Raw genomic sequence first — 12,860 nt, forward strand, 5'->3', positions numbered from 1 at the left:
ATGAATGAGCAAATGTACTGTTCTGCGAAACACCACCACATGTTTTTTTCATGAGTAATAAAGATGAAAGATGGCCTTGTGATCATAATGCTAAATTGGGACTCAAAAGATTTAGATTCAGTTCCCAGCTTTGCCACAGACTCTGTGTGACCTGGGGCAAGTCACTTAACCTCTCTTTGTCTCAGTTCCCCATCTCTAAAGTGCAGGGTAACCCTACCTCTCATAGATGAAAATGAATGTTTGTAAGAGGCTGTAGAAGTGCCGTATACTAATGTCAAGGTAGGTCATTGATTCAGCAATGACTCAGAGTGCCACCTGCTATATCAAGAGAACCATTTCCTGTAGACCCTGGGCTATCCTCAAAGGTCTCCCATCTGATTACTGCTCTCCTTGTGAGATCTCCACAATCACTGCCCAAGCCTATATGGCTATAGCAAGGATCTATTAAAAGCACTAGTGCAGATATGACTAGAGTGATATCTTATGGATAAGTGGAACAGTTTTAGATAATCCCTTTAGTAAGCACAGACACTATGTATAGAAATTAGGTAACAAAATTTCCTACTATTCTTTAGTTGCAACCTCTGACTTTGCTCTGTCCTATGTTCCTATGTTTCTCTTACCCAGCATACAATGCCTCACTGAAAAATGATCAAATGATTGCAGAAAGAATGCACTCTCTGCACTCCGGAGGGGCCTTAGTCCATAGCACCCCTTTTCTTTTTCAGAGCCCTTTTCTAAATTTTGTAATGGAACTAAAACACTATTAAATTAAACTAAAAAAAACTATAACAATTACAGTAGCTGACTGAACAACCCTCGATCAGTCTCTGAAACATTTCAACAGTCTTCCAGTCCTTGTATGTACCTCTGTTCAGACTCATTGTCCATAACAGGATCACTTTGTGAATTATTTTCAAGTGATCTTGTCTTCCCACGCTGAACATGTGAATTCTGACTTTGTCCCATGGACTGTGAGTTGCTTTTGCAATATCATTGATTCTTCCTGCTGAGAATCTATGCACATCTGACACATTCCACATTTACTCACTATTTCTTTGGTATCGCTATTCATCCATGGCCAGAATACAATCTCTCTTGCTCTCCTTTTTGATTTGGTCTTTCCAAGGTGCCCTTCATGCATTCATTCCAATATTTTTATTCTCATCACTGAGGGTACCACAATTGGTGTACCCTTATTATGCATAAGAACAGGTCTTCCCTTCACGTGAGGAGTCCCATTCTGCATTTAATTTAATTTCCTGCTTCTCTGCGCACTTGAGCACAATGGTTGGTTTATTACAGTTTCCACATATTTGCCCAAATGCTGGGTATTTCCTATGGTCATGCTGGTTGCCACATTGTTGACATTGTTTCCTGTTTTCTATTTTAATTTCTGTGAATCTTTCCCTTACTGGCTTAGCTCTGCTACTGAGTCTGCTTTGTGACTTTCTCTAGGGTTTGTATTTGTTCTGCTGTCTGGCATAAACATATTGCCCTTTCTAGTGTCAGATTCATCTTCCTTAGTGACCATTCATGGAGTTTTTTATTGGTACACCCCAGGACACTCTGGCCTTTAGTGAGGAAATCTTTTAGTTTTCCATATTGACAGACCTGTTTGGAAGTCTAACAAACCTCTCTATTGTTTCCCTTCATTCTATGTTCTGCGTTCTCATTCTGAACATATATCTTCCACAAATAACATTTTTTTTCTAATGACACAATAATGCTCCAACATTTGCTTTATTTTTGCAAAGCTTTCCTGTCTTTCCCCACCTGGAATGCATTGTGTACGCCTAGGGCTAATATGCCTGCTACTGTTAAGAGCAGGGCAACCTTTTGTTCCTTCTCCAGTTTATTTGCCCCTGTGGCTTTCATATGTATTTCATTCTGCCTGTCTGAGTTGGCAGCAACAAGGGCCGGGTTCAGTATCTAGGGGTTCTGTTTCAATAACGCAATGCAAAACCAGCTCAATCCCTCCCTTTTGACCTCGGACAATTACATACCACCCCCTGGGCGCCTCTAGGAGGCAATACTTCCCCTCTCGCAAGCACGGAGTCTGAGTGTAGCAAAAGCCTTTTAATAAAGGAGGGAAACAATGCTGCATTATGTTGGGGAAACACCACAACCAGGATTAATAACACAAACGGTGAGCAAAAGACTCATCCCAAGTAAGGTGTTCCCCTCAGAGTCTTAAGTCCAGCCACCCAAAAGATCACCTCAAAGTCTCAAAAGTCCAACACCCCAAAAGTGTCTGTTCCTGCAGCCCCAGAGTTCAAAAGTTTATCTATCTATCTGCAGAGTTCTACACACACATACCCCAGCTGGATGGAAATGGGGCTGAGGGAAGAAAGGGGCATGCAGGGTGTTAAGGGGCACCTTATGTGGTCCAAGGCCGACTGCCTTGCCTCTCTGTGGGGTTCTGCTGCAGCCTTCACCACAAGCCACTCCACTCCACCAGCCATCCTGTGAGCCGCTCCAGCCATCCCACAAACTGCCCCATTCTGCACCGCTTCACTCAATTTGCCATCCCATGGGCCATTCCAACTGTCTCACAAACTGCTCCGCTCCGCTCTGCTCACCGTCCCGTGGGCCACTTCAACCATCCCACAAACTGTTCCACTTTGCCAGCCACTTAGCAATACATCTTCAGGCTCCTCCACTAGTTAACACAGCACTCAGTGATCTTAGCTCTTTAGTGATTTTAGCTCTTAATGATTTCTGCTTGTAGTAGGGGTGCCATTGGCCCAAAGTGAATTCAGCACAGCAACCTATAACTAGACTCTTAATAGAATCAAAATTAGCTTTGATATTCAACAGTGGAGAGAAGAATAGGAGGTGCAATTATTGTTTCAGGATCTCAAAGGGGGCCCATCCCATCAGATACAAATACCTGTCACCAACCTCTTTCAATTCACTGGGTTTTGGAACCCATGTCCCTTGTCTAGCTAGTGCTACTTAGTTGATGGTGAGTCCCTTGGTCATAAAACAGTTCCACTGGCCTTGATTCACATAATCAGGGTAACAACACTGTATTCTTCCTGCTCCAATAACAGAGAAACCGGGGATCCCCACAGCAGCCTAAGTGACCATTTGGGGTAGCTGTGGGCTCATGCTAGGCAGAGTGGGTGTGGCTATGCAAACAAGACCAGCCCCTGAAGTTCTTTTCCACAACTCACCACAATTCATCACCAGATGTCAGAGTAGAGCTCATCCTGACTCTGCTTACACATATACAGCACAAATTGCTGTTTGAACCTTTCTCAGATATATTCAGCACTTCCCCTGGTCCTCACAGCCACTGGAATATTTGCTTACAGTGGTACAGGCTCAGTAGTAGCCATTTTGATATTACCTCCCTCATTGAGTCTTCCAGCACTCCATGCCTTGGCTTTCATGGAGTACTTACTCTATAGCACAAGCAATGGATGTTTCTCCTCCCCATGGAAGAAGGGGTCACCTAAAGCTAACCACACTCCTGGGGATGTGTACACTCTACTCTGCTTTGCTTTCAGGTTTGTGAACGGCCTGGTATACTGTGGCCTTAACGTGGGGAGTTTTGGCTTGGACATTTACCTGATGCAGCTTGTGTTCGGGGCTGTTGAAATACCAGCTCGCTTTGCTTGTATCCTCCTGCTGCAGTGGTTTGGGAGGAAGAAATGCCAGGGCTGCTTTCTGCTCCTGGGCGGAGCCACGTGTCTCATCATCACCTGCATCCCAAAAGGTACACAGCAAGTCCCTGGAGTGCAGCCCAACCCACCCGGTACCTGGAGCAGTCGAGTCCCAGACACTTTCCTTTTGTACTCCATTTTCTGTCCTTCCATAGCTCAGCTGACTGGGGCCCTCTCTATTGACTCCTAACACTTGCTTTCAGTGCCTGAGCCACCTTTTCTGGAGATGACACCCACACGGCTCCATTCCTGATGTATTTCTGGATTTTCTTAGTGTTACTTTCTTCTCTCTTTACATTACTGGTTCCATAGATGCCGACTTCTACTGGTGCCGGTGGCTGTTTGACCCCCCCTCTACCCCCAGCCCTGCCCCAACTCCACCGCCCCGCCCTGCCCCCTCCTGCCCCCATTCCCCCCAACTCTGCCCCCTCTCTTCCCCAATTCTGAATCCTTCCCCAAATCCCCACCCTGGAACTTGCTTCAGATGTTTGGTGGCAGCAAGCACTGGGAGGTAGGTGGAGGAACGGGGACGCGGGGGAGGAGGAGGAGGTGGAGGTGAGGTGAGTGGGGCGGGGAGCTTGGTTGCCAGTGGATGCAGAGCACCCACTAATTTTTCCACGTGGCTGCTCCAGCCACGGAATCAGCATCTATGCCTGGTTCTTTAAAATTCCCCCAGTCTCGCAGGGAAGCTCTGTGGAACAACGTGGTGTGCGTGTCAAGGAGACACTTCCCTCTTGCAAGCCAAGGAGAAGTTTTTAAGGGCTGGAAGTGTTTTTCTTTTCCTCCTACCCTCCTCATTTTTTCCTCCTCTTTTCCCTCCTGCTGCCTGTGATCTCACCGCCTTCCCCTGTTGTTGTTTTGGAAGTGCCGGCAGTGTGCTCAGCACTGTACAAGATGCAAGGAAACCCGTTACAAATTGGTTCTGTACTAGCACTTTTCAAAGGGACTGAAGCGGGCTGGAGCGATTCATGCTTGCTTCAGCCTTCGCCAGTGCTTGGGGCTTGTGCAGAGCCAGTGATTTGAGTAGCGACAATAGCCTGCTGGCATCTAGGTAGGTAGGTTAGAAAATCTGAATCCTCTGTGCTAGTTAACTAAACTAAAAAGGGCCACCTCATTCCCCAGCAGCTCTCTGGACCCAGAACTCTACAGACCCCCTCGCTCCGGGTGCACTAGGACCCAAGCAGGGGACTTCTTGAAGTTCCAGCCAAAACTGTATGACTGTTCTCTGACTCTGTTCTGTGCTGACTGGCTGTTTGCCTCAATTCTCCCTCTCCCTCCTCAGAGTCTCTTCACCTCACTTTTACTCCACAACTGCCTCTGTTTGCCAGAAGCTGGGAGTGGACAACAGGGGCTGGATCACTTGATGATTACTTGTTCTGCTCATTCCCTCTGGGGCACCTGACATGGGCCACTGTTGGAAGACAGGATACTAGGCTAGATGGACTATTGGTCTTGACCCATTTGATCGTTCTTATGCCTCTCCACCCCTGCGCTGTCCCATCTCCCCCTTCCCTTCCCTTTTCTTTTCATGTAGCTGATCCCTTCCTAAGTAACTCTCCCCTCCTCTAAAATTATGGAACTAATATGCCATTAGCCAACATCACATTGATCACTTTGCTTGTATATTCTACCCCTGCCCCCATCTGTGTCTTTCTGGTCTATTTACACAGTATTGTCTCATTGTTTCCTTGTGCTCCACTGTTTGTGTTTTCTCTTGTCTTGTACTTAAATTGTACGGCCTGTGGGGCAGGAGCTGTCACTTTGTTCTGTATTTGTACAGCACCTAGCACAGTGGGGTCCTGGTCCATGATTGGGGCTCCTAGATGCTACCATAATAACAAATAAGAAACAATCATAAAAATAAGAAAAAAGAACATAATGGGAAAGATTTGCAAAGACACAAAGGGCAGTTTTGCAGCCAGCTCTGAAAGTTAACCGCTGAAAGTTAATTGGAATTGAGGGCATAATTCTTATTTGTAGCTTTGAAAATCTCCCTCAGAAGCATCACGAGCTACGTTTGATGTTAGTGTAAATTCAGTGAAGTCAGCGGCTGATTGAACTCTGCTGACTTCACCTGGATGATTCACTGCCCCTCTCTATCTGGCTCCTAGAGGGTATTACAGTGTAACTTATCTCAAACAACCCTCCAAGAGAGCAGCTGCAATTGATTACCTAATACAAGTTGGTCTTTACTGGAGTTGGCTGAAGTTGCACTGGAAACCTTGGGGATTCTGTAAAGTGTGGTTCTAGTCTGACAAGGACTTACCCCATGGATTGACTCCCTGTGTGTGTCTCAAGTAGTATGTGTCGACTTCAATGCCAGAAATAAGTTTTCACTCCTGTTGATTCTGCAGATCCAGGACGTCTGTGGGAACTGGATTCTAAGTGGGCTAGTAAATCATTCGCACAATTGCAAAAGTTCTAATTGCAGGGTCAAATTCTGCCCCTCATTACGCAGTTGTCAACAAGGGCATAGTCTGAAGTCAACTGGGCTGCACAGGGGTCACTGGGGGAGCACGTGAAGATGGCGAGGGTTACACAGGAGTAAATAAAAGCATGATCTGAAGGTAAGGGGCTAGAAGGTATAACTGAGAGCATAATCTGGTCTGGGCAATCTCTGATTACCAGTTATAGTGATGAAGAGGAAAAAACACTCAGCTTATTTTTCAGAATCCAGGGTGAGTTTGTAGGGCAGGTTGCTAGGGAAAGGCTCTTGGCACTTGGTACACCGAATACATTTGATCTAGGAATTGGGGAGGCGTGATAAACGCGAAACCCTGAGATGCCACCTCTGCAGTCGCTTTCCAGAGCCTTTGATGCTGGTTCTGGTGGTTCCCATTGGAGGTGTGTTCCTTAGTGTAGCGGTACATGTATGCTAGCTTTGCCTCCTGGCAGGCCCGTATGGGACAGCCCTAATTGTGCTCACTGCTCCCCAACCCCCTATATAAGCTTTGTATAACAGTATTGCCTTTTGCCACCAGATTTGCCGGTGGTGGTCATGACGCTGGCTGTGATAGGGAAGTTTGCCTCTTTATCTACCTCCTGTGTCTATTGTGCAGAGCTGTTCCCCACCGTCCTCAGGTGAGCTCCCCTTCCTTTGCCCAGGAACTGGGTTTACTCTAAGATTGAAATCCTTAGGCTATTTTCACCACTAGGTGGGTTTTATTATTTTCACTGGTAATGGAGGCTTTCAGGAACGAAATAGTGGCTCAGAAAGTCCAGAGAGTTCTTTTTGCTATGATTCCAGATGATCTGGATCAATCCCTGATGAAAAAATAGCCCTTCTTCCTATACTCCACTCTAATTCCTCAGCAGCCCCACTCTTTATCTTTTCTGCAATTGTAGAACAGGCAGTGGTCAGTCTCCGGTTATGATCTAGAAATCAAATGGATTAATTTGAATCCAAGATGCTGTGGTGATGTGGGTCACAGACATACTGATATAGAGAGATAGTATTGCTCTGTATTAATGGCTTTGGGTTGAGACAAGACACCAGACTGGGTGACCACCTGCGTCGCTTACTGTCTGAGAGGCAGCATGGCCTGGGAGCATGGAGCTGGGCTGGCTATTTGCCTCAAAACCAGAATCCTCTAGTTGTTGCTTTTTCCTCCCATCTACCCACTGATGGATTGTGTTTCATCAAGTTAACCTGTTTGGAAAACATCTTCCTTTGGCCACTGTTTTTTTCCCGCAATAATCAATTACAGTCAGTGATAAGACCCCACTGATTTGAGCCCTGTGGTTACTTTAAGCAGCCTTCTCCAAACATTGGAGCCCTATCTGCAATACTGCCCCTACTGATGGTAATGCAAAGATGGAAGATTTCTGCAGATATTTAAAAACAAAAGGCTGTTGACTGACTTCCAACATCACTTAACGTCCTGGGAAGTAGGGCATTGATCAGGTCTTGAACTGGGATTCTGCCATGCTGCAGAACAGAACAAGAATCTAGACCACTGGAGACAACCCCATAAGTAAAGGCCTTCTACTGCATCCTATTCACACCTTCTCTGCTTTCCTCTGTTACTAGGCAGACCAGTTTGGGTTTATGTTCTATGTTAGCCAGAATGGATGGCATCATCTCCCCTCTGGTTGGTCTCTTGGACAAGTACCACTCTGCTATTTCCATAGTGATATTTGGAAGCACTCCAGTGATTGCAGGAATCCTCTGCTTCCTGCTTCCAGAGACTTGTGGCAAAGTGCTTCAGGATTACATAGAGGCAGCTGTGGCTAGCCAGCGGTAAGTCCTCAAAATGCGTTCGCAGCGTTTCCCATCCCCCTCACCTTTTCACATGTTGCTAAGTAGTAGTAGTGGTGTCTTTTGCTTCCCTCTTTAGCGGTATTCAGGCAACTGAGACAAAAACTATACCCAACTGAGCTGCCAGCTCTTTCAGACCCATCCGTGAATTAAATGCACCACTCACCCACCTCCCACTTGCACTGTCAATAGTCATGCTAGCGGGCAGCTTGATTCTGAAAGGAAAAGGCTAAGCAATCTGATTGTGGGGGTGCGAAGGGGAGTCAGGTGTTGTAGAAAATGGGGAAGCCAACCCGTAGGGAAATGCCAATCCTTATGTGCCTCTCATCTGGGCACTAACTTCCTAGGAATTGGGGAAACACATGTACCACCTCTATGCCTGATTAGCTCTCTTGTGCAAAGTGCGTCTTGATTTGCCCCATCTGGAATCTGCTCCCAATCCTTTTCCAACTCTGCCATCGGGCTGGGAGCCGGAGGGGAAGTCAATGTGCATTGGCAACAACTGCCATGGAGACCAGTATAACCGCATGGGAGGGGAGTAGGTGCAGAAACATGGCCAATGTGCTGTGAGCATGAGGCTTTTTGCTTGCTGAGGTGAGCACCATCTTCTGGTGGTGGCAAGTGGGGTCCAGCAGGTTGAAGGGGGCTGTGATTTTGTTCAGGGAAGGGAGAAGGGATGAAATTGAGGTGCTTCTGTGGGTTGGAAGGTGCTGAAGAGAGCAGCGGAAGAACTGTGGCTAAGTATATATGCTCTCAGTGGCTCAGAGTAGGCTGTGTTTGGGGCAAGGGGAATGTGAGCTGGGTAATCATAGAATATCAGGGTTGGAAGGGACCTCAGGAGGTGTCTAGTCCAACCCTGTGCTCAAAGTAGGACCAGTCCCCAACTAAATCATCCCAGCCAGGGCTATGTCAAGTAATATGGAGATATGCCTGTCTCATAGAACTGGAAGTGACCTTGAGTCCAGCCCCCTCCCTTCACAGCAGGACCAAGCACCTTCCAGTTATGGGGGAAATGGCCATGGTTCCATGGCAAGCCAGTGGCAAAGCAGGAACGGCTGCTGCAATTTCGAAAAGTGTCATTTTCCTGTACCTAACCATATTGCCTTTCATTAGGGCCTGTGAAAATGTCAATGATAGCTATGAAATTGGAGACCTGAAACTAAAAGAAGACAGCCAAAATGTTTGGACCCAGGAGCATGCGCTTCTAGTTAAGCCAGCCATAAGATGCTGAGGAATAAGGACTTCAGGCCATGGTGGATTCAGCTTGGGTTCTTCATTCACACTAACTCCTCAAGTAGACCACCCCCCTGCCAGCTCTTCTTCTCCTCTATCTGATCTGCCTTCCCTAAGGTCCCTCTTAGTGCTTCCCAGTAAGCACTGCAGTTAGTCACCCCTGCTCTGGTCAGCGAGTGTTCGATAGAACAGCCTGGCTGGGAAAAAACTGGAGCTATGAATTTAAGATACAAATCTGAAATTAGGACACAATAAATATCTTTTCTCTCCTCGCTTCCCGTCATGTGTGCCATGTTTGGAAACTTTCCCCAGTGTGAGTTCTGTTAGACAGTGGAATAGCCTTGCAAAGAAAATGAATTGTGCAATATATAAAGGTAGACTGGATACAACCCGAGAAAACAATCCCATGGATAGATTACACTAGATAGCTAACAATCCTTTTCATCTCAAATTCTCTCCCTTATCTACTCTCACTTCAAAGCCTTGTACCTTTTACCTAGTGTTACCCAAGAAAGAAAAGTCTAGTCGGGTTTTTGCTGCAAATACAGCAAGCAATGGACTGGCATCCCTAATGGGGCGTAGCTGTGCTTAGTGAATACAATGAAAACCTGTGGAGAATCCTTTGTGTTCCGGAGGGCCTGTTTCCCTTTGTGGTAGAGGACCTATTTAATTCGTCCATCCAAGAAGACTGATGGGCTTTTTGGAGTCTGACCACTCTTAGCAGAGAAAACTATACAGATAGTACCTGCTCTAGGGATGATTTGGCAGATGGTCTATTGGCTTTCTTATGCCACCCCCTTGGGTACGGTGAATTGGGGCGACCGCCCCGGGCCCCACAGGCGGGGAGGTGAGATGAGAGGTGGGCGGGCGAGTGGGGTGAGGTGGCGAATGGGGAGTCGAGCAGCAGGCCAGGGGAGGGGGAGGGATGGACAGGTCACAGGCAGTAAATAAAAATTCATGGCCTGTGACCTGTCCATGACTTTAACCAAAAATACCCCTGACTAAAACTCTACTTCTGTGGCCATGCTGCTCTTGGGGGGCCCTGCTGAAGGAGGGCTCTGCTTAGCTGCTGTTCCCAGGTACCACTCTTCAGATGGCCTCCAGGTGCCCCTGGGGCCTACTGTTCCAGCCGCCCCAGGACTGCTGCTGCTCGGTTAGTCCCCAAGGCAGCCCCAGGACCATGGCTCAGGTGCTCCCTGGAGCTACCTGAGTAGCAGCCAGTGTAGCTGGTCCTGGGGTCCCTACCGCCACTACTGACTATAGCCGCTAGGCAAAGCGGCCACTGACTTCCGCCATTGGGCAATATGGCAGTGGACTCTCACCACTGGGTGACACATAGTTGCTAGGCAAAGTGGCCACTGACTCTGGCCACTGGGCAAAAAAACAAGTGGTCCCAATTGTTAGGCAAAGTAGCCACTGACTCTTGCAATTGGGCAATTACTGCCACTGACTCCAACCACTAGGCGAAGCAACCATTGACTCTCACCACTAGACGACACAAGCCAGAGTATCACCAGGAGGTGGTACTGCTGGCCTTGGACTCAACCTCCTTTTGACAGCCCCCCCATTACAATGATCTGTCATTTACGAAGGGCATGTCTATGCTTACGGCACTGCAGTGGGTGCAGAGCGTGTGGTCAAGATGGTCTATGCCAATAGGAGTCTGTTTCTGTTTGCTTCATGAGAGCTCCAGTGATAGCCCCAGAACTCTTGAAGTTCTTCTCATGTGTGGGATTTCCTTGCAAAACACTAACAGATCTAAGGGACTAACTTCACCTCTCAGGTGATGTGTGGATTATGCGCCTTTCTGAAGGTCAAGTCCCTGATAACTCAGTGTCCCAGCTACAGACTGTTGGCCTAGTAGAGAGGTTTAATAAGACTCTGAAGGGAATGTTGAGTTGCTTTGTTAGTGACAACCCCAGGGGGACCAGCTACTCCCACCACTCCTGTTTGCCATAAAGGAGGTCCCACAAGCCTCTACAGGGTTCTTTGTGTTTGAGTTGCTTTATGGAATCCTGAATGTGCCGCAAGAAGGTTGGGTGGAACAGGATGCAGGTGCCTTAAGCACAACCTGAGACATCTGACAGTGAGGGAACAACTCAGAAACATAGGGGTGTGCACCACAGAGAATTTGAGAGAGGCCCAACATGCGCAGGAACAAAATTATAATAGAGAGGCATGACTGTGAACTTTCCACCCGGATGACTGTGTCCTTCTGCTAATACCCTCAGCTAAGTTTAAGTTAATGTCCTGATGGCTAGGTCCATTTGAAGTGGTCAGGCAGGTACGGCTAGTGGACTATGAGATAAAACTACCTGGGAAGAAAAAAGAAACCAAGGTCTATCGTGAGAATCTTCTCAAACCTTGGAAGACATGAGAGGCCCTGCTGAAAACTCATTCTTCTACAGAACCTGAATTAGGGCCCCTGTATCCAGCAGTCAAGAACTAATCACAGTATGGGGAGTGAGGGACTCTCCCCTGTGCAAAGGAAGCAGCTCCGCTAGTTGATCAAGGACTTTGTGACTGTATTCTTTCCCACCCAGGGATAATGCAGTTGGTCCAACATCATCTGGAGACCACCCTGGACCATCTAGTCAGGGAGAACCCCAGGACTCCAGACCACTGCCATGGAGGATGTGAGATACAGTCCGAGAGGAAGTGGGATCGAAATTGGAGATGGGGGTAATTGTGGAATCCAAAAGTGAATGGAGGAGACCCATAGTACTCGTTCCCAAACCAGATGGTTTGGGTTGGCTGGGTCTGGTTTTACTTTGACTTCAGCAAGGTTAATTCCATCTTGAAATGTGACTCCTACCCAGTGCCAAGGGTAGACAAGTTACTAGAATGGCTTGGACTAGCAAAGCATGTGAGTACTATTGACCTAACAAAAGGTTATTGGCAGATCTCTTTAGCTGTCTCCTCACAAGAGAAAACTGCTTACTCCACCCCTTTGGGGCACTTTCAGTTCAAGACTCTGCCTTTTGGCCTCCACGGAGCTGCCACGACTTTCTAAAGGCTTATGAAGAGGATCCTCAGTCCTCGCCATCCATACGCTGCTGCATACATAGACAAAATTGTTGTCCGTAGTCCTACCTGGGAAGACCACCTGTAGCACTTAAAGACAGTAATAAAAGCTCCCAAGGACAAGGGACTTACGGTGGCCAACCCTGCAAAATGTAGATTAGCTATAGATGAAATAACCTATTGGGGTTCCGCTTAGGAACTGGCATTATGAAACCAGTGGTTGAAAAGGTACAGGCCCCAGCAGCATGCTCAATTCCCCCAGACAAAGAGGGAAGTGGGGTGTTTTCTCAGCCTGGCTGGCTGTTACCAAAGGTTTGTCCCTGGTTTTGTCTCAATCATGGCCCCCCTTATGGAACTCATAACTCCAAGAGGATCCAATGGGATGAGAAATGCAAGGAAGCTTTTAGTGACTTGAAAGCAAGACTATGCTCTTCAGCCCTGATTTTTCCCATGACGCCTCCGACTTCAGACTCAGCGCTGTACTCTAATGAGACTTCGGAGGAGAACACCCACTTCTACATTTATTTCCTAGAGAAAAGGCTTCCTCAGTTATTGAAAAGGAGGCATTAGTGATTAAATGGGCTGTGGATTCCCTCAGGTATTACCTGGTGGGTAGCCTCTTCCCCATGATCACAGATCATGCACCCCTGCGCTGGATCCACACCGTGAAAGAT

At 47.3% G+C, this 12,860-nt stretch overlaps 1 protein-coding gene across 1 annotated transcript in view; it reads left to right on the forward strand.

Annotated features, from left to right (window-relative positions):
- LOC115647283 (solute carrier family 22 member 13-like) overlaps nt 1–7,915 on the forward strand; it is a 35,604-nt gene extending 27,689 nt beyond the window's left edge. Inside the window, 3 exon segments of the mRNA XM_030554182.1 lie at nt 3,516–3,724; nt 6,653–6,752; nt 7,702–7,915. Coding sequence (XP_030410042.1) covers nt 3,516–3,724; nt 6,653–6,752; nt 7,702–7,915 — 523 coding nt within the window.
- The last annotated feature ends 4,945 nt before the right edge of the window (nt 7,916–12,860 follow it).

This window comes from Gopherus evgoodei, chromosome 2 (assembly GCF_007399415.2).
Source record: "Gopherus evgoodei ecotype Sinaloan lineage chromosome 2, rGopEvg1_v1.p, whole genome shotgun sequence".
In the NCBI taxonomy this organism is placed as follows: Eukaryota; Metazoa; Chordata; order Testudines; family Testudinidae; genus Gopherus; species Gopherus evgoodei.